Source organism: Chrysochloris asiatica, unplaced genomic scaffold (genome assembly GCF_000296735.1).
Source record: "Chrysochloris asiatica unplaced genomic scaffold, ChrAsi1.0 scaffold00304, whole genome shotgun sequence".
Classification (NCBI taxonomy): domain Eukaryota; kingdom Metazoa; phylum Chordata; class Mammalia; order Afrosoricida; family Chrysochloridae; genus Chrysochloris; species Chrysochloris asiatica.
This window is the reverse complement of record NW_006408822.1, coordinates 1130043-1153128: the sequence shown is the minus strand read 5'-3', so window position 1 is coordinate 1153128 and position 23086 is coordinate 1130043. Positions and strand designations below refer to the sequence as shown.

Below are 23086 nucleotides of genomic sequence, written 5' to 3'. Positions count from 1 at the left end.
ACTTCTTCCTTATTTTTCTCAGCTCCATTGTGTAGTGTTTTGATACATTTTATAATCATTTTTCTGAATTCCTTCTCAGGCATTTCCAAAGCCTGCCCATCTTCCAGTTTGGCGTGTAGGTCTACTTCTGGCTCACTTGCCTCAGTCACTTTATCTCATTTCTGGACATATGCTGATATGGTCATCTGTTTCTGTTTTGGGGCATATTCAGGACTTATGTGTGGCCTCAATACTTAGATGGGTGTGTATTTTGGTATTTTTTTATGCTTTCTGATTGCCTCCAGGTAGATGTGATCAGGAGATGGGGTTCCCTTTTGCACTTTTTCCTGAGGAATTTCAAGATGCCACTGTTGGTCATTGTGATGTAACTCAGGATTTAACTTTTGGCCTATTTCCTTTTTAGTCTGCCTGTTCCACTCCACAGTCCCCGTTCAGGCCTTTTTCCCAGTGATAAACAGTTCAGGGCCAGCTGTGGCTATTTTGCACTGCCATTTGGTTATTAGTGGAAACTGTCACTTTAAATTTTGAGGAGATCTGTGTGCACATGTAGTAGAACCCTCCGGAGGTGAGGGTCGGGTGTTCACTTGTTCAGGCACCCCCTCTAGTCACCTGAATGGAGGTGTGCAGCCAGTGGGAGACCAATGAACAGAGACCAAAGGAAAAAAAAAAAAAATGTCCAGACCTTTATCTCTGCAGCTCTTTCAGGCGTCCATGGCTGCTCTGATCCTTCCCCTGCTTGGTCTCGCCCAAGATGATGGCTCCAGGAGCAGCTGAGCAACTTGGATTAGAAAGCAATGGATTTCTTGCTTCTGCTACCAATTCCCCTGGCTGTAAGCCTTCCAACCTTCTAAATATTCCTTTATATGTGGTTCAGAGTTCTGGCACAATCCCCTGAGCCTGCTCAGTCTGGTATTCTGTGTTGTTGCTGACCGAGCGCCTCACTGTATGTCTACCCAATCCGCCATCTTGTTTGTTCTCTCAACTGATTTTTGTATGAAATTTTGTACTTCAGTTAGTATCCGTTTAAGTAGGTAGTGTATTTCTAGAAATTTGCCTGTTTTGTCTAGGCTTTCAAATTTGCTTGAGTACAGTTCTTCATGTGGTTGCTGTGAAGTGCCATCAAGTTGGTTCTGACTCACAGCGATCGTGTATAGGGTTTCCATGGAGCTGCTGGTGAGTTTGTACTGCCAACTTTGTGGTTCACAGTCCAGTGCTGATCTACAATGCCACATCAAGAGTCTGCATAGTATTCTGCTATTATCCTTTTTATTTTCATTGATTCTAATTCTTATTCATGTCATTTGCATCTTCTTTTATTTTTTAAAATTTGCCAGTAGTTTGTTAATTTTATTAATTATTTGAAACAGCCAGCTTCTTAACATGTTGATACTTTTTGTTTTTGTTTCACTGATTTCTAGTATTTTTTTTTTTTTTTCTTCTGGTGGCTGTAGGCTTAGTTTGCAGCTCTTTTTTAGTTGTTGGAAATGGTGGGTTAAGGTGTTGATTGTGGTTCATTTTTCATTTATATGTATGCATTTACTGCTGTAAATTGCCTTCTGAGCACTCTTTTGCTTTGTCTCAAAGGTTTTGATATGTTGTTTTTTCATTCTTGGTTCATTCAAGGAATTTGTAAACTTTCTTCTATTAGCCAGTAATTTTAAAGCAAGATGTTGTTCAGTTTATGTGTAATTAATTTTTCCCCTTACTATTCCTATTGTTGATTTTTAATTTCATACCATTGTGATTTGAAAAGATCCTTTGTAATATTTTGATGCTTTTAAATTTACTTAGACTTTGTTGTCTGACGTATAGTCTAGTCTGGAGACTGTCCCATGTGCACTGCAAAATATATTATGCTGTTGTTGGATGGAGTGTTCTGTATATTTGAACTAGATCAAGTTGGTTAATTGCGTTGTTTAGTTCTTCTGTGTCTTTATTTGAGTTTCTTCATAGCTGTACTGCCTGTCATTGAAAGTGGTGCATTACTTAGACACTGGCTCCCTAAAATGAGGGAGCGATAAAGACACAAAGTGACTGGCTTACAAGTTTTCAAAAGGGAGGTTAGTTTCAGAGTGTGTGGGGGAATATAGAGTCCCCACTGAATAGTTTTAATTTTGTGTAGATGGGTCTGGTGAAAAGAGATGGGGATAAGATTCTCATAATTCAATAGTAATTGCTATAATGACTAATCGCGACTGTCAAAACTGTAAAGGTAGAAATTTTGTAACAAAAGCAGGGGAGTAGTTAATCTTACAGTCCAGAAACAGAGGACCCTACACCATCAAGGGAGAAGAGCACAAGTGGAATTCAGGACCCTATCCAGAGAAGCAGCTGACACCAGAGATGGAGGCAGAGAGGAAAGCATGGAGCGAGGGAGCAGCTGAGGACTTTAGATTCATGGAAAGAGAGGGACTGGGTGCTGGAGGCCAAGAGGCAGGCTCAGACTTGCAGAATGTGCCCTTTGGTTGTTTAAATTATTATATATTCCTGAGTGTTTTTGTGTACACCCCCATTCCGAATAAAAAACACACACACACATAAAAAACAGGGAATGGAGTCCCTCTAGCATGTACTCAGTATGTCTGTGAATGGTTCCTTCATCTCAAGTGCAGAATAGTGTTGTTGCTAAGTGCCATCGAGTTGGTTCAGACTCATAGCGACCCTGTACAGGCTTTCCCAAGGAGCAGCTGGTGGGTTTGAATCACCAACCTTGCAATTAGCAGCCCAGTGCTTATCCTATAGCACCACACCAGGACTCTAGAATATGTATTTCAAATAATTTATCCCCGAAAAAAGTTCCAGTAATTTAAGAGACCCGTTCTGCAAAAGTATACAATGTGGCAAATTGTAATAACAGCGATATCCACATTGTGTGGCTGGTAAGGATTGAGTGAAAGAAGGCATACAAAGTGTTCACTGCAGACTGGGTTTTGAGATAGGAGGGTGAGTGTGCATGATTTAGCAGTGAATGGGCATTGCCTATACCATTCACATACATCTCACTGGAGAATTCAGAACCCTCAAGTATATCTTGAGAATGTCTGTGATTTACTACACTGAATTGGAGTATTCAGAACATTTAAGAAATGTTGTTAGGCACACAAATATCAGGAAAATCACAGCTATAATTTTTCAGAATTCCTTTGTCTTTTATCCTATGGCTTTTTGAATATTGCTAATGGCATCTTGGAGTCCTGATGTGTCTCTGTAGAATAAACACTGGATCATGAGGTCATTTTAAATCGCAAGATCAACATTTCAAACCTACCAATAGCTCCTCAGAAACCCTATACAAGGTTGCTGAGTTAGAACCAACTTAACAACAACAGTGGCATCTTAGTTTATCTCTATTATTTGAATGATGAACCATACTGTCCCTAATGTATATATAATGGTAACACTTATTTTTCCAAGAAGAGTAAGAAATATTTTTGTAATGAAATCAGGACTATGTATTGGCCCTTTGTCTGGGTGTGGTAGAATAGGAGAGAGAACACAATTTGTGTGCCATTGTCTCTGATAAATTAGGAACCGCCCAAGCTTCATGACTCATCTCCCAAGCCTTGCTGCTCAATTGTTCTGCACTCAACAGTTAACCAAAGACTTATGATTCACAGATGCTTTTTGAAAAATTAAAGATGTGTACACTTGGGTTTATTCCATTATTTTGGCTTTTCTAGAACATATAATTCTGTCTTTACTCAAGCCACTCGCTGGTTCCTAATGGAGAATGATATATAGGGTTGTTGTTGTTGTGAAGTGCCGTGGAGTTGGTTCCAACCCATAGCGACCCTGTATAGGGTTTCCAAGGAGCAGCTTGGTGAGCTTGAACCTCTGGCCTTGCAGTCAAACAGCTTTGCAGTCTGGCACGTTAACCCACAGTGCCACACCAGGACTCCAATATATAGGATAGGAGAGAAAAATCATGTACAGTTAACTCTTACTTAACAAAACTGATATAAAAGATTAAAATACATCAGTTCTTTCAATGGTTATATTTAATGGCTATCGTGTATCTACACGATGAAAAATAATATAGCTGTTAAAAGGTAGCCTTTAAAAACAGTGGTAGATGAATATATTGATTTAGAAGTTATCTAAAACCTCATTGCCGTCGAATCAGTTCTGATTCAGCCCTACATTGGTAAGTGCTGTTAAGTCGGTTCCAAACCATCTCGACACTGTATAGTGTTTCTGAGGAGCAGATGGTGAGCTTAAACCACCGACCTTGCGTTTCACACTGATGTTGCAGTCCAGCACATTAACCCACAGCGCCACACCAGGACTCCATAGCAATCCTGTGGTGGTGGTAGTAGTGTGCCATGAAGTCGGTTCGACTCATAGCTATCCTGAATAGGGTTTCCAAGGCTGCTGCTTGTTTTTTCCCTTTATTGGTGGTGGTGGTGTGCCGTAGAGTTGGTTCTGATTCAGTGAGAACCTGCATAGGGGCCAGAGCTGTAAATCTTTACAGGAGCAAAAGTCCTCATCTTTCTCCCATGGAATGGCTGGTAGTTTCAAACTGCTGGCCTTGAGGTTAGCAGCCTGACTCGTAACCACTGCGCTACCAGAGCTCCTAGCAATCCTATGTTGTTAAGTGCCATCGAGTCAGTTCCAACCCATAGCAACCCTGTATAGGGTTTCCAAGGAGCGACTAGTGAGCTTGAACCACCAATCTTGTGGTTCAAACCGACTTTGCAGTCCAGCGCTTTAACCCATAGTGCCACACCAAAAGTCCAGCAACCCTGTAGAACCGAGTAAAACTGTCTATAGGGTTTCCAAAGCTGTAATCTTTACAGGAGCCAACTGCCTCGTCTTTCTTCTCTGGAGCATTAGTGAGTATCAACTACAAGTAAAACTGCAAGCAGGCTCCAGAGAATATGTATAATATCTTACTCATAGTTTTTTAATATGGGTATATGCTGGTATGTTGTGTGCCATCAAGTCAGTTTGGACTCATAGTGACCCTGTAGGAATTCCTGATATGGTGCTATGGGTTAATACGCTGCACTGCCAAGTCAGTTTAAATTGTAAGATCGGCGGTTTAAGCTTACCAGCTGCTCCTTGGAAACCCTATATAGGGCCCCTATGAGTCAAAACTCAATGACACTCAATAACAACAACTCAGAGTTTCTGAGGCTGTAAATCTATATGAAAGCACAAAGCCTCATCATTCTCCCATGAAGTGACTAGTGGATTTGAACTGCTGACCTTGTGGTTAGCAGCCCAACATATAAGCAACTCACCACCAGTGCTCCTTATATGCTGGTATAATGTGGACAATTTCTGTAGGCTGTATAAAAAATATTTAGAGATAGCTTTGGGGTGACTGGGCTGGCAGGCAGTGAGTAAGAGTTAGGTTTTGCTTTGTCTCTCTCTGTTCTGTTTCACCATTGTAATGAGAATACTTGAAAAAAAAATAGTTTATAGTATATAATGGGACCGAAGGGAACAGTGGCTTCCCTATATAACAGAAGTATGACATTTTAAAAGAATCCATTTATAGTGGTAACAAAGTATAAAATACTTCAGGAATAAATGCAGTAAGAAATGTGCGGGGCAAAAATGAAGAAAATACTAAACATGTTAAAAAGCATAACAATATCTTGGGGGGTTATAAAATTCAGTACCATCAAAATACCATTTCTTCTTAAACTGATTATTTCACGAGGCTTTTGATATTTTGATAAATATTTTCAAATGATAGAAGAAAATGGCAAGATTTTATACCCATAGTCTAGAATATCTTTAGTCTCTCCATCCCTCTCTTCATCCACCCAGTCATACTTTTTAATGTATTACAGAATAAGTGACACATCAGTACATTTCTCACCAAATACTTAAGCATACATATGATTAACTAGAATATAATATTTGCTTATGCGTGGGGGTATTTATTGGAGATAAATGCATAAATACAACCTAAATCTTGTCAAGATGAAGACTATTCATCATGCTGTTTTGAAGAACTATATGCAAATATATGGGATCAAATTAGCAATAGATACTGGAAAGGCCTGGTAGCATAGTGGGTTGTGAGCTGGGCTGCTAACCGCAATTGCTCCTCAATAGAAAGATGAGGCTTTCTGCTCCCGTTAAGATTTACAGCCAGCCTTGGAAACACAATCCGGGGTTGCTATGTATGAGTCGGAACCAACTCAATGGCTCATATCCAGCGTCACTACTGGAAGGTCAGGTAGAAAACTTAAATGAATTCATGTTAATGGAGGAGGAACAATTTGGAAAAGGAGGGTGACAATGGTTACACAACTTGAAAAACGTAATCGGTGTTATTGAATTGGTATTTGTTTTGTGGTATATACTTTTGGGAGCCCTGGTGTGGCACTATAGTATAAACGCTGGATTGCTAATCACAAAGTCGGTGGTTCAAACCCACTAGCCACTCCTTGGAAATTCTATACAGGGTCGCTATGAGTCTGCAACGATTTGACAGCACTAATAACAACAACATTAACTTTCAACATAATTAAAAATTTAAAAAGATACATAGTATTACCATCGCCTGGGAACTCTCCTCAAGTCCCTGTCCAGTGAGCTCTTCTCCAAGCAAGAATTGTTCTGATTTTTCACACTATAGATTAGCTTTTCTTAACTCAAGGATTTTGTATACATGGAATCATACATAACAGTAATATAATACCACACTCGAGTAAAATTTTGTTGAAGATGATTAAAAAATGGTTGAAGCAGTCCATCAACAAAAAAGTTGCCAGAATTTCAAGGATTCAGAAAAGGACCTGGAAGAGGGTGAAAGTAAAATACGGCATAAAGATGTGTTTTATTGACTATGCAAACGTATCAGACTGGGTTATTCATAGCAAACTATGGACAACATTGTGAGGAATGGGAATTCCAGAGCATTTAGTTGTACTCTTGCGGCACCTGTACATAGACCAAGAGGCAGTCATTGAAAGGATATACTGCGTGGTTTGAAGTCATGAACGTGTGCTTCAGGATTGTATCCTTTCATTGTACTTATTTAATGTATACGCTGAGCACGTAACCAGAGAAACTGTACTATATGAAGAAGAGCCTGGCATCAGGTTTAGAGGAAGACTCATTAACAACTTGTGATATGTGGACAGCACAACCTTTGCTGAAAGTGAAGAGGACTTGAAGCACTTACTGATGAAGATCAAAGAATACAGCCTTCAATATGGATTACAACTCTATAAAGAAAACAAAAATCCTCAACACGGACAATAAGCAATTTCGTGATAAACGGAGAAAAGGTTGAGGTTATCAAAAATTTCATTTTTCTTGGACCCATAATCAGCTTTCTTGGAAGCAGCAGTGAAGAAATAAAAAAATGAACTGCATTGGACAAATCTGCTGCAAAAAAACTCTTTGAAGTGCTAAAGAGCAAGGATGTCACTTTGAGGAATAAGGTGTGCCTGACCCAAGTCATGATATTTTCAGCTCATGTGCATGTGAGAGGTGGACTATGAATAATTAAGACAGGAGAAGAACTGATGTATTTGAATTATGATTTTAGCAAAGGATATTGATAGCACCTTGGAGTGCCAGAAAAACAAACATCTGTCTTAGAAGAAGTACAGCTAGAATGCTCCTTTAAAGTGAGGATGGTGAGACTTCTCACATACTTTGAACATGTTATCAGGAGGCACCAGTCCCTGGAAAAGTACATCATGCTTGGTAAAATAAGAGAGTCAGAGAAAAAGAGGAAGACCCCCAAACAAGATGACACAATGGCTGTTGCATCAATGGGCTGAAACGTAACAATTATGAGGAGGGTACAAGACTGGGTAGTGTTTCGCTCTATTGCTCATAGGGTCACTATGAACCTGAACTGACTGGACAGCACCTAACAACAACAGGAGTTGAAGAAAGCAGCCTGGTGGCACTATGGGTAAGGAGTTGGGCTGATAACCACCAGGTAGGCAGTTCAAACCCAACTGTTGTTCTGTGGTAGAAAGATGACATAGTCTGATCCTATAAAGCTTTATAGTCTCAGAAACCCTATATAGGGTCACTGTGAGTCCAAATAGGCTCAGTGACAATGGATTTGGGATTTTGTTGTTGTTGTTGTTTAGCAGTTTGAGAAAAGGCTCCCTAGTTAAGCACTTAGCTACTAACCAAAAGGTAGGTAGTAGCTCATGGGAGAAAGATGTGGTAGTCTACCTTAGAAATCCTTTGGGGGCAGTTCTACTCAGTCTTATAGGGTCACTGAGTGGGAATTTACTCAATGTCAGTAGGTTTAGGGGTTTGAGAGGTGAAGTTGAGGAGAAGTGATTAAACGTAGCAAGTAGATTTTTAGGACATTGAAACTATTTTGCATGACTGTTCCTACTGCCATTGAGTCTGTTCCAACTCAACAGCAATTCTATAGGACGGAGTAGAACTGCTCATTAGGTTTCCAAGGATGGAATCTTTATGGAAGCAGACATCTTTCTCAAGTGGAGTCACTGATGTGAACCACCCACCCTTGGTTTAGCAGCCCAGTGCTTAACCACTGTGCCACTAGGGCACCTTTGGTAATTGTATATACATGACATTATTTGTCACAAACCATAGATGTGTGCAACACAAAGTGTACCTTAATGTAAATTATAGACTTTAGTTTAATAATAATGTATCAGTATTGACTCATTATGACAAATGCACCACACACCTCAGTCATTGACAACCGTGAGTTCCTGACCCTTACATAGGACTCATCTGCAACCACAACTACAGTCTCTAATTCCCCTTTGAGACTCCTTGTCTTCTCTTCTAACCACCCCACAGCTCCAGGACAGAAAGTAGGGCTGAAGTCCTCCTCACTCCAGGATTCCATATGTAAACATTTCTTCTGGAGCCTGCTCCAACAGCCCCAGTTGCTAAAGGCTTTTTTCCATGTGACTGCACAATTTCCAAGCACTCTGAAGACGTTGTGACGGTCCACTGGGCAAGTGGAGAGAATATAGGAACTCACTTTCTGTTCAGTTTTTTAAACCTAAAATTGCTCTAAAAAAAGTCTATTAATAAAATTTTTAAATCCAAAGATTCAAAAGCACATACAAAGAAGAATCTCTATCTTCAATTCCATATTCCCCCTCCTAGGAGAAAACCAGTGTTTCTTGTGTTTTTCCCCCTGTTTTAACCAATTGGAATCACACTATTTCTCACCTTGCTTTTTTCCCACTTAACATATCTTCTGTACTGAAATAAAGTCTTTGAAGAGCTCCTTCATTCTCTTAAACATCTGCATGGTATTCCATTAGATAAATAATCATATGATACCCCCTTTCTCCATTGATAAACCTTTTTTTCTTTTGCAAACAGTACTACGTTAAATATCCTTCTACCTGGTCATTTTGAAAATGTGATGTAGCCGTAGAATAAGTTCCCAGAAGTGGAATTGTGTTGAAGGGTTTGTGTACTTGTAAATCTGACAAGTATTTACAAATTTTTTGAGACTATTTATTCAAATCCTTGCCAATGTAGTGTTCTTAAAGTCTTGTATATTTGCCAATAAGGTAAAAAGTGGTATCTCAACATAGCTTTATTGTGGCTTTTTCTGATCATGTATGAGGCTGAGCATCTTTTCATATTTGAGAATTATTTAAGAGAATTGTTTGGTGTTCTGTGAATTCTCTGTTTCATGCCTTTTGTCCATTTTTCTATTGAATTTCTGGTCTTTTTTTTTTAAGTTTTGATAGTATATTCAGTGATGAGTTACATGGGAGAACATCAGGTTTGCATTTACATTCATCGTTTGATTACAGTCACTTCCATGCATCATCTTTCAACAATATTTGCTTCCATTCCCTCTGTTTTGTTTTGGGGTTTCTTGGTCCTTTTTAATTAATCTATAGGAACCCTTTATGTATTAAGGAAATTAGACCTTTGTCATTGGATTGTTAGTACTTTTAAAGAGGTCGTTATTTAATAGGGAGACAGCTGTTTTAGTGGAATGGTGGAAATGGAAGCCAGATTGCTATGGATACAACTCTTTCTAGAAATTTGGCTTTGAAATGGAGTACAGAGAATGCTAACTGGGGAGTTTTTCTTTCTTTTTTGAGAAATTCTCAATTGTGATTAAATGCTGGTATGAAAGAGAGAAGTTAAGTTTTGGAAGTTTGGTAGAGGACCAACAGGTTCCTAAGGGACTGGGGGCTTTAGGAGGAATTCATTGTAGAAGAGGAAATTATAGATATGGTGACTGGGAATTGAGGATGTCCAATCCAGTCACTTCTATTTTCTCTAACAGGAAAACAAGGTCTTCAGCCAAGAATGTGGGAGGGAAAGATTGGGGTAAAGAAGAGGCTTGAAATCTCTGCTATGGAGAATAGGAGAGAGAGAGCTGGTGGGGAATACAGAAATATTGTGGCATGTATTCAGTTTCATTAAGTCCAGAAATAGCTATTTGTGGTGTGGCGCTATAGGATAAGCAGTGGACTGCAGAGTTGGTTTGAGCTGCTCGATTGGCAGTTCACACCCACCAGTTGCTCCTTAAAAACCCTATACAAAATCTCTGAGTCAGAACCCACTCGAAGGCACTTAACAACAACAGTGATGTCAACCTTCTAGATTGTTTGATTTTCTTAAGCAGCACGTATAGAGGTGACAGCTGGATTTGTTCAGGATTGGATTTTTTTTTTAGTAGGTATAATAGAAGAACAAGGAGCTCTGGTAGCATAGGGATTACGAATCGGGCTGTGAACCACAGGTCAGCAGTTCGAAACTACCAGCTGTTTCGTGGAAGAAAGATGAGGTTTTCTGCTCCCATAAAGATTTACAGCCTCGGAAACCTTGTACAGGGTCCCTATGAGTCAGAACCAACTCCACGGCACATAACCACCACCACCACATAATAGAAGAGCAGCATAGCAAAAAAATTTAGCATATTAGCAATAGAGTGATCAAATTCACACCAAATTTTCTTGATTTGGAAGAAAAGGAAATAAAAATGGAAAAGAGAATTAGGAAGGGGTTTGACAGTGTCTGAAGGCCTGGATGAAGTCTGAGAAAAGTTGTAATAAACATAACGGAGTAGGAGAACTTCAAGGATAGGAAATGTGGTTGGAGAGTGGGAAATAAGATTCAATGTGAAAGCTTTTCCGGATGATGACAGAGTATAAAGTGTGGCCATTGTTGTGGGTGGCCCAAGTGAAATAGAGGTATAAGGTCATTGAAATTGAGGAAGTCATGTTACTGAGAGAATGGCCCAGATTGTGGTGATTGTCATTCATGAGGATATTGACATCATCCAAGAGGATGTCAGGACTTGGGGATGGGAAGAAATCGTGAGCCACATCACAATGTCTTCAGTGACCTGAGTGCTTGGAAATTGTGCAGTCACATAGAAAAGCCTTTAGTAACTGGGGCTGTTGGAGCAGGCTCCAGAAGAAATGTTTACATATGGAATCCTGGAGTGAGGAGGACTTCAGCCCTACTTTCTGTCCTGGAGCTGTGGGATGGTTAGAACAGAAGACAAGGAGTCTCAAGGGGGAATTAGAGATAGGTGTGATTGCAGATGAGTTGCATGTAAGGGTCAGGAACTCATTATTGTTTATGCCTGAGGGTCTTTTTATTTTATTTTATATATTTTTTTAAATAAATATTTTATTGTGTATTGTGTGACATTTTACATGGGAGAACATTAGTTTTACATTCATTCTATCATAAATCGTTTCATTGCCATAGTTACCATCCTGTCCATGCATCATCAACCAACCAAAGGGTATACACCCTGCAAGCCTGCGCCCCCTCACCCACCCACCCCCACGGTCCTCACCACACAGTCCCTTTCCTTCTCTCTGGATGTCAAGTCCCCAGCCACTCCATCTCTTCACATCATCTTCTCTGCCTCCATCTCAGGCCTCACTGCTTCTCTGGGTAGGGTCCCGCTCTCCGCTCTTCTCCATTGATGGTCCCAGGGCCCTCTACTCCTAGACTGAAAAGTTAATCACTCCCCTCCTTGCTATAAATGTCCACCTTTACATTTCCAACCTGAGGGTCTTTTTAACCTTTTAGAAGAATGAAATATTCTTTGTGGTTTTCTTGATTAGAGGCTACGGAGATATACCTTGTTAGTGATGTGGATCATATTAAATTCAGACATGCATATCTCTCTGCTAGTTTATAAATTAGTATACACTCCAAATTGCCATCGTCTGTGCATTTCTTTTAACATTTTTCACTTGAAGTATTTAATTGTTCTACAGTATCTCTGGCTTTGTAGGATAAGCACTAGACTGCAAGGTCAGAGATTCGAACCCTCCAGCTACTCCTTGGAAACCCTATATAGGGTCACTATGAGTTGGAACCAACTCAATGGCACTTACCAACAGCAACATCTTTTTTTAGTTTTGTTTCTTACATATGTGTTCCTTTATGAACCACTTTTCTTTTGAACTTAAAATTTTTTTTTCTCTATTTATAAAAATACCATGCTCTTTATTTTAAAACTCTAGAAAATAAAACTATCATGAAGCATATGCCAAAATGAGTAAAGTTTTTCTTTTCAGTCTTAACTTTCATATATATATATTCATATGTATATATAAATTTAGTTGAGATCATATGGTATATCTGGCTCTTTTTTTTTTTAACTTAAAAAAGTAAAGGGCTTGTTCTGTTTTCTTAAATTTTTTGAATATATTATCTTGACTAGCAACATAAAAGATCTTGAGTGCCAATATGATATGTATTTTCTGTTTTCTCTATCATTGGCTATTTGGGTGGTTTCTACTTTGCTACTATACTAAATATTTCTATATATCAATTTTAGTCTCAGTTTCAGTCATTTACAGTAACTTAAGACTGTAACCTTAAAAAGGAGCCTTGGTAGCATAGTGGGTTACGTTTTGGGCTGGTAATTGCAAGGTCAGCAGTTTGACTCTACCAGCCACTCTATGGGAGAAAGATAAGGCTTTTTCTGCTCCCATTAAAATTTACAGCCTCAGAAACACTGTATCTCAAGTTTTTACAGCAGTGGTCTCGTACAATATTTGTCCTTTTATAATTGATTTATTTCACTTAGCATAATGTCTTCCAGGTCATCCATGTTATAAGATGTTTTGCAGATTCATCTTATTTTTCATCATTGCATAGTATTCCATTGTGTGTATGTGCCAAAGTTTATTTAACCATTCTTCTCTTGATGGTCATTAAAATTGCCTCCATCTTTGTGATGTGTCTCTTGTATATAATATATTGAAGGATGCTGTTTTCTCATCCATACTACTATCCTCTATCTCTTGACATATATTTAATCAATTTATATTTAATGTAATTATTGATAGTTATGCATTGCTTGCTGGTATATTGCTGAGGTTTTTTTTTTTTTGTGGTGCTACTGGATTTTGTTCCACATAATTTTCTGCACTGAGTTCATTTTGTTTACTGGTTTTCTTTTCATTTTCATTTGTGTTATGCTAGTATTTACTAAAGGAACTCTGGTAGCGTACTGGTTACGAATCGGGCTGCAAACCTCAGGGTCAGCAGTTCGAAACTACCAGCTGTTCCACTAGAGAAAGATGAGACGTTCTGCTCCCATAAAGATTTATAGCCTTGGAAACCCTGTACAGGGTCTCTATAAGTCAGAACCGACTCCATGGCACACACACCACCACCACCAGTATTTACTAAATCTTATTTTCCTCTTGATAATTTTGATGTGAAGGTGGATTGGTTTTCATTGAGATTACACTGTAAGATATTAATTTTTTTCCCCCTGTTTAAAACAGTGTGTTTTATCTTGACTTTCGCACCATTTGGAAGCTCTGTTCCCTCTTTTTGGAGTCCTGGTGTGGCACTGTGGTGTAAGAACTGGACTACTAGCCATAAGGTCAGTAGTTGCTCCCCCCAGTTGCTCTTTGGAAATTCTATACAGGGTTGCTGTGAGTCAAAACTGACTCAACAGCACACAACAACATTCTCTCTTTTTGCTTTGTAGTTGACTTCACTATAAATTGATATTTCTGGCTCCCTACTTGGAGCTCTGGTAGCGTAGTGGTTACAAATCGGGCTGCTAACCTTAAGGTCAGCAGTTCGAAACTACCAGCTGTTCCATGGGAGAAAGATGAGGCTTGCTGCTCCCATAAAGATTTACAGCCTCGGAAACCCTGTACAGGGTCCCTGAGTCGGAACTGACTCCGCGGTACTTAACAACAACAACAGTCTTATAGGTTGGTTTTACTTTAAGTATTTCTATATCTGGATTGAGTTCTGAGTGTTGCCATATATTGCAGTCTCAGGTTATTGTCTGCTGTTGTTGGTTCTCAGTCCAAAGAATACCCTTTGGTATTTTTTTTTGAAGTTTGCCTGTTATGTTGCCAAACTGAAATGAGGGTTTGCCGCCTGTCACTGTAGTCAGTCACAGAGACGGGTTGAGTTCCAATCCAAACTTTATTAGCAGAAAGCCAGCCGTCTGGAGGATGGAGAGAATAGCCTCTCAAAACCATCCCATCCATTATGAAGAGCAGGCACATTATATAGGGTAAGTTACATTTGGATGTACACTTAATCTATTGTAACATCAAGATAGCATCTTTGCAGGGGGGCAATCAGGCAATAATCCCACCTTTGACATGGGGTTCACTCTTTGTATTGTCATGCCCTGTGGGCTTTGACACTGGCTTAATGTCATGTTCCAGAATATTGGCGTGTAGGGTGAGGCATGATATCTCAGTTGTGGGGCTTGGGATGTGGGTAGGGCCAGGGCTATGGGCATGTTGTGCGGCTGGGGTCTGGGTTTTTTATTTTTGTGTTTTTCCCACCATGGTCATTTAGTTATTTTTTATACAAATGTGCATGACATGTGCCTGATAGTCAGCTTACCCACAACCAACACAGATAGGGCCTGGCCTCTTGGGGAGGGAAGAAGTAGGGTGGGAAGAAAAACTGCCTTCCCAGGCTGTGGCCCAGGCTCCCTGAGGGGAAGGGTAGGACCACAGCAGAGGGACAGGTGCTAATGATAGGGGCTGGCCTCAGAGATGACAGGAAAGGGACTCATACCCACTATCTGAGTGGGGGACCCTAGGGAGCCAACTCCAAGTTTAGGTGCTCAGTTCTCCAACCCAGCCAGTACAAAGTCCCTTTCTACAAGGGATGGGGAGGAGAGTAAAGTAGTGTCCACTGAAGTTCATAGAGAAGGGGTAAGAGGTATGTGGGGACGGCAACAGAAATGAGAGGGCAGCTGGTAGAACAATAATGGTTCCTTTGCCAGTTCCTGGCCCCAGGTGGGAGAGAGGGAGGCTGACCCTAGCACTGGTCCTACTGTTCTGGCCTCTTTACCTCTCCCAGAAACCCAGATGGTCCAGGCCTCCAGAACGGCACTGCCACCCCACACACTTTCACGCAGGGTCACGCACTTATCACAAAGTTTAAATTAATTTGGGGGGAGGGGTGGCAGGAGGGAGAAAAACATTTTCCCCCCCAGTGTTTGCTACTGGGGACCTGCGCACACAGGTTGGGGTCATTTGGCCGGAAAGAAAGAGCAGCAGGGGGCCTGGTAGCTACAGAGTAGGGCCATCCACAGAGACTATGTCTAAGGAAGGAAGGTGCCCCTGCTCAGCACCCATAGGGCTGACTCATGAGGGTGGGGTGTGTGTAGGGGGAACTGCCTGGCTTTGAGTGTCCCCACCCTGACCCTTTGCAGAAGGTGCACTGGAGGACAAGAGGCTGGGAGTGATGCCTTACAGGCTAGAAGGAGTGGGGTGCTATATACAGGAGAGAGGTATGGAATATGGGGGACAGAAGCTCCTGTCATGCTATCTCCATTTTGGGAGAATGAAGGGGTTGGGCACCTGGCTGCCAGGGAGCATGACAGCAATAAGGGCATTTGTGCCTGTAACTCTGTGGGGTTTCGAGTCTGGAGTGGCCAGCTCCCGTGGCCAATAAGGTCCCAGGGTGTAGGTGAGGAGGCAGGGAATGGTCACTGTTTCTTCTCTTGAGTGGTGATGGTAACCAGATGCTTGGCAGCTTTGGCAGTATCCTAGGCCCACTGAATCACGTGCTGAGTCATCAGCTGGAAGTCCACAGGGGTACCTGGTTCTGGAGTCACTGTCTTCCATCACTCACTCTGTAGCCATTAGGTGCTGGCATTGAGTAGACACAGTGAGCTATGTAGTGGCTCCAGGGTTGGCCTCTTTGGGAGGAGAGACCATCTCAAACACAGCCAAATTGGTCTTCTCTGAGCAAGCACAAAGCTGTCATGCTTGAATTCTTAGGCAGACTGCTCCGTCTTCAAGATGAAACTTTCAAGATGGCATCTTCTGTATCCAGGGTCCAAGTCTTTATCTAGGCTTTCCGTCTCTGAAAACCTTACCCAACTCTTCTCTTCCCTTTCAGTCCAAGCAGGGGGTCCCCGCTTTGCATGTTCTCATAGTCGCTGTTAGCTTACACAGCGTATTTCACTGTTCTAAGCATGTCTGGTAAGCTTCCTGTTCCTCCCTCCCTTCCTTCCCTGTGTGATCCTCTCTTTGCTCCCCCTCAGCCATGCTGCAGATGGTCTCAGCCATCTCCAGTTTAGCAACATCGTCCTGTGAATGTGCCATTGTCTAGGCTTTGAACCAGTTCAGTCCTGGCCTATGGAATACACCTGTGGGATTTTGACCCAAGTGGGAAACAGGCAGCAGTGCCTCGCTCAAAGATGGCGCCGTCATGTCTTCAAAGCAGCGCAGTTGGACGCCATCTTTTCTTTCAGCTTCTTGGATAGCTATTGTCTCATCTCTTATGATGTTAGGGAAGTTTTCTTCCAGCAACTCTTAGACAGTTTTCTCTGTGCTTTTTATTTTCTCTTTCTGTTTTGGAATTCGTCACCTGTAAGCTGTACCTCTTTATGGTGTGTCACACGTAACTCTTAGACGACTTCTGATTTTTTTATTTATTTTTTTTTTTTCTGATTGTTCTTCTAGCATACTAGTATTGAGAGATTTATCATCAAGCTTACTAATTTGGGCTTCCATTGATTAGAATTTATACACTCCTTTGCCCTTTGGATGTATTGTCCATTTCTGAATTCTTAGTATTAATCTTCTGGATTTCTGCTTGCAGATTTTGTATTGTTTCAAAATTTGCATTTATTTTGTTTGTTTGTTCTTGTAGTGTTTTCCTGAATTCTTCTAAAGAATTTTTCTGTGTTCTTCCTACTTTCCTTAATCTTTCTGTCAGCCCTTTACAGGTACCTAAATAGCATTTTTAAAAATTTCTTTTCCAGTTAATCCCATTACCTTTTTTTCTTCAGAAACGTTTTCTGGCTTATTCTCTCTTGTTTCTTTGTGTGAGTTAAAATTGTCTGTTGTTTCTGGGATATTGTGGAGTTTTCTCATTTGTATTTAATTTATGATGTGTGTTGATGTGTTCTTAGGCTTTCACCACAGCTGTCTCCTGTGGGTGTATAAATATTGGAAACATGTATACCATTCTTGTTTGCTGTTTGTACACCTGAGTTTAGGGTGGGTTTGACTGGTGTTGGCTGTTCTCTGTCATTGATCAGGTGGTATAGGAGCTGGCATTCGCTCTTGTCTTAATGGGTGGAGCTGCAGAGGGTACAGTTGTGGTTGGGCTGTATGTGTTGCTGTCTCCTTTTGGGTGGGAAAGATGAGAAAACAATAAACAAACAAGAAACCAACGATGAAAAGAAAATAATAAAGAAGGAAAAACAAGCAGCAAACAGAAAAAAAAGTACTAAAAAAGAGAAAAAAGGTACAGGAAAATGGATTTATAGAAGATAAAAATAAGAGAAAATAAAAGGGAAAAATAAAAACACTTAGAAAAGCAAGAGAGAACAGAGAGTAAAGAAAGATCAAAAGGAGAAAAAAAGTAGGAAATGAGAAACAAGAAAAGAAGGGAAAAAACCAGGATAAAATCCAAAGGACTGGAGTGCAGCTGCGGATTCTAGATTCATGGGAAGAGACGGACTGAGAGCTGGTGGCCAGGAGGCAGACTTGCAGAATATGCCCTTTGGTGGTGTAAATTATTATATATGCCTGAGTGGTTTTTGTTTGTTTGTTTGTTTTTAAAAAGAGCTAAAGTGAATAGAGAGAAACACTGTTAACTGATGGTACATGGAGGGGATTATAATCATTGTAATGGAACAAGGTGTATGATTTGTTGAACGTAAAACTGATCTGCCCTGTAAACTCTCACTCAATTCACAGTAAAAACTTAAAAAAAAAAAAAAAATTTTTCCCAAGAAATGGAAAAAGAAGAAGAAAGAATAAACAAAATGAAAAACGAAAAGAAAAAGCCAAAATATTGCAGCTGTTGGACCCAGAGAAGAGAAAATTCTTGGGGTTCCTGCCAGCCAAAATGCTCATGAAGTTGATGTGGGAGGGATTTGACAGTGGGGTTCCCTGGTCCAGGATGAAGCTCCTGCAGACCTAAGTGTTATCTATGTTCTGGACACTCATCCTGGAGGCCATGGAGGTCCTTGATGGTTTCAGTTTGTTAGGACCACAGGGCAGCTGGTGGTAGGGTAGATGGTTTTTGAGAGTTTCTACTAGACTCATGTGGCTCTGTGGGTTCTATACTAGGTCTGGAGCTGAGCCCATCTGAATCCAGGCACCAAAGCAGTACAGTTAGCCCCCTTCACATTGACGTGGCTCACAACCATGCAGCTTTGACCTCCTAGAGAGCAGGGTCTGCACTGGAGGTGGATGACAGTAGAAGATGGCAACATCTCTGGTCACCAAGGCAATGTGGGGGGAAAGAAGGAATCTCACTTTTCCCGTTGCCTGTGTGAATCTGCTCTGCCTGGCCACCTTCTGTTGCCAAAGCTGCTCACAAAAGTTAAATATAAGTGCAAGACAATTGGGCAGTCATTCACCAATCAGTCCCTTTCTCACTGTCCCTGCTCAGCGTCTCCTCCCGGCAAGCATGCAATCCACTTTCCCCTGAATTTCAGGATTCCAGGATTTTCATTTGTGTCTGTTTAAGTTCTTCAGATATTTCAGAATTGGGATTTTAGTGTTTTTCATTTTGATATTAATTTTTTGTTGCTAACAGTTTAAATCCTCTGTCTTATTTATGATAATTGTCTCAGTTTATTTCTTTTTTAACATTGTTTATGATTGTTTCTTTTATATGTGATAGCTTATGTTATTTCAATGATCAGATATTTGATTTTCACCTTTGTGATTTCTTACATTGCTTTTATGCTTAGAAAGCCCTTCTTCATTCTGGGCTCACATGTGTTCTTAAACATTTAATTTTTTATCCATCTGAAATTTACTTAGGTATGTGGAATAAGGTGATGGTCTAACCCCTCCTCCCACATGCATAATTATTTTTCCCAGTGCCATTTCATATTATCTTACTAAGAATGTATATGTTGTTGTTAAGTGCCGTGGAGTTGGTTCCGACTCATAGCGACCCTTCACAGGGTTTCCGAGGCTGTAAATCTTTACGGGAGCAGAACGCCTCATCTTTCTCCCATGGAACCACTAGTAGTTTCGAACTGCTGACCTTGCGGTTCACAGCCCGATTCGTAACCACTACACTACCAATAATTAGCCTTCCAGTCTGTCTCCTGACCCTTGGGGAAGGAGTTAACATGCTCTCCCAATTTTGGATTACGGTTAAGTAGGAATTGAGCTGGGTTCTGTCAGAGGTAATCACTGTTCAGATCTTTCACAGAGTTGTTAAGTGCTGTCAAGTCGATTCCGACTCATAGCGACCCTGTATAGGGTTTCTGAGGAGCAGCTGGTGAGCGTGAACCTCCAACCTTGTGATTAAAATCGACCTTGCAATCCAGCACAGTAACTCGCAGCACCATACCAGGACTCTTCACAAAGTTATAGAAATTCAGTATTTTACTGATTTAATGATCATTGCCCGGGATAAGTCGGGAAGTGGCCAACGTTTTATATAGCTACTCTTGGTTTGTACTCTTGGTCTGTATCTCACCCCTGTCGTTGCACCCGGTGGTGGCATGCCCTGCTTCTCTTGGAGAATCACTACCATATCGAATCACTTCAAGGCTGTGAGCGCCAACAGGATAGAGCCTGTGAGTGTATTACTCCCAAATTGTCTCCCTGGTACCTAGCTCACTGTAGGGCACAAAAATCTGAGTGGATGAATAAGCCACTGTTATCCAATGGGAATGTGTCACAGCCCTCTGGTTTGGTTTGAGATGGAATGAAGATTAAGAATAGCTGGTCTAATGTCTGCTTCAAAGGATAGTACATTAGTGCCGTCATCCAATCTTCTCTATAATTCTCAATACAAAGACTCCAAAGCCTAGAAGTCACAAGGGAGCTTTAGAAAGGCCCGTTACCTAGCTCTTACTTCCAGAGATTCTGATGCAGTCTGGCACAGGGATTTTTAAAAGATAATCAAATGATTCTAATAACCAGCCAAGGTTAAAAAATCAGTGTTCTAAAAAACATGTTAAAAAGAAAAAAAAACAGTTGCTGTGGAGCTGATTCTGACATATGGTGACCCTGTGTGTGGCTGATTTTTCAGAAATAGGTTGCTAAATCTTGCTTCCAAGGTACCACTAGATTGACTTGAACTTCCAACATTTGGATTAGTAGCCTAGCCATGTCCTGTGTGATAAGCACTGGACTACTAACCACAAGGTCAGCAGTTCAAACCTACCAGCCACTCCTTGAAAACCCTTATGTAGGGTTGCTGTGAGTCAGAACCGACTCTACTACACTTCACAGCCACCACCACCACCACCACACAGGGTTTCATTTCATTTATATTAAAAAGTCAATTGAATAGTTGGACTCATGGGGAAAAATATTTATCAGACTCGAAAGATCATTGGTCCTTTGTCGACATTCTAATAGCTGAGACGATTCTCCCCAAAATATTCCTTTGGTGAAAAGTTTGAACATTGTTTCAGTAATATAGGGAGGACATCATCTAACATGCCTCTTTTTTATTATTATTATTACAGGTCAACATGGATTTCTGGTTCATTCTTTTTCTTCTTGGCAGTGGTCTGATAAGTGTCGATGCCATTAATGCTACCACAGGTAAATTGTCATTTAGTAAGGTTGTTGTTCAGATACTACTTTCACATTTAAGGCCCCACATTTGAAGACTTAGCTGGTATTAAAGAAAGAAAATAATATTTTTAAAGTTTCATTCAATGTATTGATAAAATAGAAGGTTTTAAAAAAAAATCTCTGAGTCATATTAAGTGCTCAGAATTATTCTACCTACTGCCTACCTTTTTTTTTTTAATATATTTTATTGTATTTTCCATGAAAGTTTACACAGCAAATAAAGTTCCCATTTAACAATTTCTATACAAATTGTTCAATGACATTGATTACATTTTTAAAATTTAACAGTATGTCAACATTCTCATTATTTCTATCAAAAGATTTTTGTGTTCCTTTCTGAAAAGTAAATGAAATTGCTGTTATTTAAGGCGCTTATGTGTGGAATCTGGTGTGGCACTGTAGGATAAGCACTAGACTACTAACCACAAGGTCAGTAGTTCAAACCCACCAGCTACTCCTCAGAAACCCTACATAAGGTCTCTGTAAGTCAGAACCAATGTGACGGCACTTAACAGCAAAAAAAATTATATTGAATATAAGGAAATGAGTAATGAAACCAATTTCTTTCCTCTTTCAGTCATTAATCCTTTGGAGAAGGTGGAAAGGGACTAGCATTGGATAAAAATGTGTCGTTGGGTGGGGGGGGATTCTCAGCTTGATCGCCAAGCGTTTGAGATTTTAGTAAGACTGCTTTTTTGTGCCTCATAACTGTACTTTTGAGCCTCACATGCTCCATTTCCTAATTCTTTGGTGTTTATAGTTTCGCCTTCAGTGGAAGTTAGAAGATCAACGAAAACAACAACAGCACCAATTAAAGAAGAGACCAAAACTTCAAATCCAAATTCATCAGTAACTTCTGTTTCTGTGGCCACAACATTCAGCCCAAATCTAACTGTGGGACCCACCTTTGTCACCACTGTGAATTCTTCAGACTCTGACAATGGGACCACAAGACCAGCAAGCACCTATTCTAGAATTACTACACTTTCACCAAATGGGACCTGGCTTCCAGGTAGCCCAGTCACAGATGTCGGAACAGATTCATGGGAGGGGAATTCCAGCACTGCAGCAACCACTCCAGAAACCTTTCCTCCTTCAGGTAGTGAAGATGGCTTCTGTTTGTTCTTTGATTTTACTCACTCTCTTCTCTTTGTGCTTTCTAGCCATAAAATGTTACAAAATAAGTAAAATTGCCCAAGTGAAATGATGGAAGTTAGACAATTCTTGGGAGTATCTTGCTTTGGATGGAGTCCTAGTTAGACTGGGGAATCTTAAGTGTGTTTAAAGGCACAGAAGGTTAAAAAATGCAAGAGAAAGAGATGGCCGATCTAATTGATGATGCAAGAGATTGACAGTGAGAAGAGACAGAGCTTAAATAATACTGTTAATGTTAGCCTTGAAAAGGAAGGAATCCATGAAGATATGGGATGGAAAATGGATAGATACAGATGTTAATAACAATTAGATATGGGGTGAGAGAGCAGTGACCAGGCGTGGCATTAGAAAGAGTTGTCTGGGGAAATGGTAAAATTGTACTGATAGTCTGTTCAGAACCTCAGCTCAGCAATCATTTCTCCTTGAGTTTAAGTCACTAGGATGAAGTAGAAGTGGCCCTAAGGATAGAATCAGAGACCTGGATCTGAGACCAGGTCAGGTAAAACAAGTTTCTGACTCTGAGCCTTGGGTGTCTGGTCTATAAAGAGGGTGAGAAGAACCCTCACAGGTAGCAAAGGAAATAATTGATCCCTGACTACTATGTAACTGTGATTCCTTCTCTAACAAAAGTCACTATTTTCTTCTGTACTCCTATGCCCTTGGCTCATATTTTTTCCTTGTTAGGTGGTGAACTCCCCTGTCTGGAATTAAGCAAAAGACATTTGATCAATTAAATGTCATTTGTTTACTACAGATGACATGTTTTAACTAGACTTTACAACCCAGACCCTGCTCCTGTCTACCTTAATCCCATACTTTATCCTATAATGGCAATATATCATTTGCAGTTAACTCTTCAGGGCCACACTACCTGAGTTTGAATCCCACTCCGCCATTTACTGCTGTGTGAACATAAGCAAGTTTACTTTCTTAACCTCTCTGTC

At 40.4% G+C, this 23086-nt stretch overlaps 1 protein-coding gene across 2 annotated transcripts in view; it reads left to right on the top strand.

The window, feature by feature from the left end:
* PTPRA (protein tyrosine phosphatase, receptor type, A) overlaps nucleotides 1–23086 on the top strand; it is a 125244-nt gene that overhangs the window by 26507 nt on the left and 75651 nt on the right. Inside the window, exons 2-3 of one of the 2 annotated variants that reach the window (XM_006874835.1) lie at nucleotides 20876–20954; nucleotides 21748–22086. In XM_006874835.1, the coding sequence (XP_006874897.1) occupies nucleotides 20876–20954; nucleotides 21748–22086 (418 nt within the window). Of the gene's footprint in view, nucleotides 1–20875; nucleotides 20955–21747; nucleotides 22087–23086 lie in introns of those variants that run through there. The other variant, XM_006874836.1, reaches the window with a different exon arrangement.